General features: G+C 32.8%; 1 protein-coding gene across 1 annotated transcript in view; it reads left to right on the plus strand.

Annotated features, from left to right (window-relative positions):
• The window catches only part of LOC106472294 (multiple C2 and transmembrane domain-containing protein 1-like), a gene marked incomplete at its 5' end in the record, with an annotated part of 58,043 nt that overhangs the window by 10,271 nt on the left and 41,822 nt on the right, over window positions 1-5,950 (plus strand). Inside the window, 2 exon segments of the mRNA XM_022400891.1 lie at window positions 1,683-1,905; window positions 4,004-4,121. Coding sequence (XP_022256599.1) covers window positions 1,683-1,905; window positions 4,004-4,121 — 341 coding nt within the window.

Genomic DNA, 5,950 nt, shown 5'->3' on the forward strand with positions numbered 1-5,950 from the left:
TACCCGTGGTGGGCAGAGCACAGATAGCCCATTGCGTAGCTTTGTGCTTAATTACAAACAAACAAACATGAACGATTCTTTTGTCAAACACCTCCACGTGTAACCTTCCACGAAAATATACGAGCGGTTTTTTTTTTTTTGTCGTAAACAAGTTATTTACTAAGCAGTATTATTCGTGGACTGTTTCATTACGCGACTTTCAAGCTGCCTTATGAATAAATTTGTCCAAGACAGTTACAGGCTAAAGAATCGAAACATTCAAGTGTACCGGTTCGGCGCCTGTTTTGGCTTATGTACTTTCTGTAACATCTGTGTTAGTCGACTCTAAAGGCCACTTAGACAGAGACGACTGCATACATACTTAGTTTCTGATGTATGCTCTATCTTTGTCTCCAGCCAGCCCGACTCGGATAATTAATACTCATGTACAGATGTTAAAAGTAGCTTTATGCATCTAGTAAATGTAGTGGCACAAAGGGAGATGCAGCACTGTGTAAACCCTAACTAATCAATAAAAATCTCCGAGATTTAAATAGTATGATACAGGGGGAAATGTACAGTAGATTAGAATTAATAATTAATTTTAATGAAATAAATTCATTACGTTAATATATCGTTGTTTGATAACTTATTATTATATTATATATATATATATATATTCTTTATTTTTTTTTGCAGGATATGAAATATATTTTCTGATTTTCGTTAGCGTATTTGAAGAAGTTTGCCATCTTTATAAATGACAGTGGCGGACATTTCAAAATTTGGTGAGGGGGCAAGACCCATCCAAAATCCGACAGACTGAAACTGTGAGATATTGTATATTTGTGAAGGTTAACGTCTGTGGGCCCAGATCGGTGGTACATGATTTTATTTAATAATATTTCTATTTGATGCTGGTTAAATGCTGTTACTGTAATTATTCCAAAACTTTTAATTGGGAAATCGTTTGAAAGATATCTGCTGATTTTATATACAGCAATACATTTCGGTGATAACTTCGCCCAATCTGGAACTTGCATAATTGAAATTTGAAAACAACAAAACTTCAATCACAGACACTCAATCTCTGAGTCCTGTAGAACTTTCTAATATATTCACGCACTACTTTCATGTACGAAATCATCGCGCAAGGACACGTTAATCCTGGAATTTAGAATCACGATAAAACATGTAAAGTGGTGAATTAATGTTTAATGACGTGTAGATTCGTATGATTTCCGACAAATTAAAGTGTGTGAGACAATTGCCCCCACCCCCTAAATATCCGCCACTGTGTAAATAAAACATAACTATATATAACACCGAATTAAAAATTACTTAGCACTGATACGGTAGTTCAGAATTACTGTTAGTGCCACACAGCAAAGGAACTTAAACCAGTGGCGTAGTGGTATGGCTGCGGACTTACAACGCTATACAGACAGCTCATTCTGTAGCTTTATGTGTAACTTCAAACATACAAACCAAGTAAATTGGTTATCACGTTTTTTAAATTTTTTTATTACAGGAACATCATCTTCTGATGTACAGTTTCACCTTATTTTTATCTTTTTTTTCTTTCTATGTTTATATTACTTAAAACAAATTATATTTTAAGCTTTGAGTTTCACTTGAAAGATGATATTGCAATTTGAACGAATAGAAATCTTAATATATTAATGTGTATATTGATTTCCTAGGTACTAGCGACCCCTATGTCAAGTTTAAACTGGCAGGTCGACAGTTGTACAAAAGTAGAACAGTTCCAAAAACGTTGGATCCACACTGGGACGAATTTTTCTGTTTGCCGGTAGAGGACGTGTTCCAGCCTCTTCAGATTCGTGTCTATGATTATGATTTTGGGCTTCAGGATGACTACATGGGCTCAGCACAAGTAGACCTAACACGTCTAGAATTAAACAAGTTAGTAAAAAGCTGCACTACTCTTACATATTGTAACACCTGTAACGTGCAATGACATTTTTTAGCTAAGAGCGGAAATTTATAATCGTTTTAACTTTGCAGTTTAGAGAGTTAACGAAGTTGGGCAAGGCCCGGTGGTTAGGGTGTTGGACTCACAATCTGCGAGTCGCGGGTTCGAATCCCCTTCACCGAACATGCTTACCCTTCCAGTCGTGGGGGCGTTATAATGTGACGGGCAATCACACTATTCGTTGGTAAAAGAGTAACCCAAGAGTTGGCGGTCAGTATTGTTGACTAGTTGCCTTCCCTCTAGTCTGTCACTGCTAAATTAGGGACGGCTAGTGCAAATAGGTCTCGTGTAATTTTTCGCGAAATTCAAAACAAACAAGCAAGAGAGTTAAAAACAAACCTAGAATTATTTTTTTTTGTAAAGTATATTAAACTTCGAGTTCAGCGAAGACTATTAGACATAATTTCCAATTGGAAGAAATATATTTAAATTTATACCTAGATGTAATTTGTTTCGCAGGTCACTGCAAACTGAGATAACTTTACGCAAAGATCACCGATTATGCGGAAATTAGCGTTGGATAAGCGATAACTTTAAGATCTTACAACGCTAAAATTGCGGGGCTTGATTCCCCGCGGTGTACAGAGTGCAATGTTGGCCATTATGTAACCTTGCGCTTAAACACAAAATAAACATACAAGCAAACAGTTAGATATTTGTGATATTATAAGTGATTTTAATGTCAGAGTTCATCCATGTTTTGGTAAATGACTGCTCAGTATTCCGTGTTCGTTTTTTCAGGTCCAAAAAAATTACTTCTTATTTTTTTGTTTTTTAGAATAGTCAAGCAGTGATCGCTTTAAAGAAGTACAATAAAATTCAAAGTTCCGATTTATCACAGTTATTTAGGGCTTACTTATAATCGACAACGAAATCTGTGAGAGGTGATGAAAAATATTTTAGAACTGGTTTAACATGTAATAACTACCCGACACTTAGAAATAATAATTTCTAAGTAGCTGAATTAACAAACAAGTGATTTAGTTGAATTTGGTAAATAGCAATATCTTGTGGCTGATCCTTTAACATGTTAGCCAGTAATATATATGTGTTTGATAATGTCATGTGATTTCGACGAAAATTACGTCATAAATATTTTTTTTTACATTTGTAGGCGTCACTACGTATGCCGCTCAGTTGTATCTTCGTGTAACAACTTGTCCATCGGTGATCTGTTTTTAAATAAATATTATAAGTGGCACTTCAGATATAATTTTTGATTGCTGTAGATCCAGCTGTGTTCTCATATTGAATGGCAGTAACTTGTGTGCAAATAAAAAAAACTTATCCGGTATGCTATTTTTACACACCTCTAATTCGAAATAATATCTGTACTAAAGCGTGAAAAAGCCTAAAAAACCTTATACCTTATTGTTTTTCACCACTTTATATAACACACTCGTAAATGTTTTGATCAAATTGTATACGTTGGAAATACATGTAATGTAGCTTTCAAGTAAATTTTACCTCACTGTTAAAAAAATAAATGAAGCACGACCCACTATTCCAAAAATATAACTGTTTTTATTTAAGCCAATGTTTCGCCATTATGGATTAATAGGGGGCGAACAAGACACTTGCTAACTGAGTTTAGGCTTATACAAAAGATTTCAAAATAATTCAAATATGCGTAACGAGGTGAATTTCACGTGAGAGTATACAAAACGTCATTGATGTAAAATTATATCCATCGTAAGGGATGGCACATCAGGTTATGAAATTAAAAGTGCATGCAAGCAGACAATATTACACTATTTAAAGCACACATAAAATAAGTTGTTATATTAATTAAATACACTATAAAATCTAAACTCTCATAATGAAACTTTATATAATTTCTAGCTTTAAACATGTAACGCTTAGATTAATAAGTATATCCTACTGTGCATTATGAATAGGTGTATATAATATTTGGATATTCTAGGATTCTAACACTTCTAATAATATATGTTCTTCATCCACCAAACTGATTGATTATACCAAGTCATCGTAAACGATGTTGTTGTATTTTTTTCTCCTTTGCTATAGGCCAACCAACTTAACAGTATATCTAACAGATTCTGGTAGACCCCAGGACCCGAAACAAATGGGCAGTTTGCAGATCACATTTACTCTCATCCCAAAGACCCAGTTGGATAAAGAACAAGTAAGGGACTCGTTGTAGATAAACTCAGTTGTAACTGACCTACTTAACTAATCACATATGTCCCTCATCAGAAGATCAGTATAGTTGGACTAGGGTGGCTAGTGTGGTATAAGTTATAAAAACATGTAATTAAATAATAGTAATCTATGTCCCTCACCTGAAGATCAGTATAGTTGGACTAAGGTGGCTAGTGTGGTATAAGTTATAAAAACATGTAATTAAATAATAGTATCCTATGTCCCTCACCTGAAGATCAGTATAGTTGGACTAAGGTGGCTAGTGTGGTATAAGTTATAAAAACATGTAATTAAATAATAGTATCCTATGTCCCTCACCTGAAGATCAGTATAGTTGGACTAAGGTGGTTAGTGTGGTATAAGTTATAAAATCTGTGACTATAAATATAAAGCAATTTAGCCACGTTTCGTTGCACATTCTGTATTATTAAATCTGTACTTCCACTCAAACATGCATGTGTGAATAAATTTGAAAATTCTCTACAAAAAAATAGATGTTCATCTGTTTAAATTTTTAAAGAAAAGAAACACTATACTGAATATACTTGCATACGTGCATAACTCGGACTGTAATTTCTCTTAAGATCTTGAAATATATGTACATAGTTTTTAAAAAGAAATATTTGATTTTTTACACCCATTAACTGATGAGGCATTTTAATGTTTTTTTCCAAACGTCATGGGAATCTGCTAGAATTAATAGCAATGTTTCATTATTCAATAATCCATACGTTTTAAATTGCTCTGTGAAAAGTGTATTCTTGTATTTGGTTTAAAAAATAATAAAAGCACAATTTTAATCAATATGATAAGACACTGTAGCTCTTAGCTGTTTATATTGTTAACTTTGTTATTTTATATCAAATATGTTTTATACACACATTACAGGCAAAGATAAAAATTGGAATTTGTTCCCTTATTCCACTTCTTTATAATACTTCTTTGGCAATCAGATTAGATAATAGTAGGAGTTTTTTCCTAGAATGTTCTTTTCAGTCTTTTTTGCAGTTAAGTTTAGAGTATTTAGCAGTCACCATCTGTAAAGTGTGTAAAAAGAAAAAAGGAACTGAGTTGGTACAAGAAATATTCATGCTTGCAGAACTAGATAACATAAAACACTACAGAATCAATTACATTCAAAGAAAAGCTATTTAGGCTTTAAAAACCCTGAAGTAGACTCCAACTTGAAAAGCATACCTAAGATTTTTTGTGTCATAGTAAAGGAATTACTTATACTGTGGAATTCAAAAATCCAAATCTTGAAATTCCATAGTTCCAATTATATGCAGCATAGGATACTTTGACTTCTAGTCTGAAACTTTAAAACTATCGAAATTCCAGGGCAGATACCGTTCAGAAAGCAAAGGGTCAATATAAACAATGCAGTGTCCTGGACGATTTTCAACTTCTAACAGTTAGGTTGATTGAAGAAAGAATTCGTCAATGAAAATAATAAAACAAAAGTAGTAATTTTACCTTACTCAGTATAATGGCAGTTGTTTTAACTTCGCCATTTTGTTTTTCATTTCATAACCTAAATGAAGCTTGTATTTAATTTTTTTTGTTTTTAGTTTTATTTAACTTATAAGAATTTTGTTAGCGTATGTCCATCATTTAAATGTGCTTATTTTGAATGTTTTGCCTTTATCTGCTAGTAAAGATTAACTGTATACTTGTTTTCGTTAATATTTTCATATTTTTACAATCAGTATACATAAGATTTTGTTCTCGCTATTAAAAAGGCATTTAATGAATTTTACTTAGCAAATTTTTTAACTCACATGACACAATGAACAATTTTTTTAATCGTTT

Source organism: Limulus polyphemus, unplaced genomic scaffold (genome assembly GCF_000517525.1).
Source record: "Limulus polyphemus unplaced genomic scaffold, Limulus_polyphemus-2.1.2 Scaffold5224, whole genome shotgun sequence".
NCBI classification, from domain to species: Eukaryota; Metazoa; Arthropoda; class Merostomata; order Xiphosura; family Limulidae; genus Limulus; species Limulus polyphemus.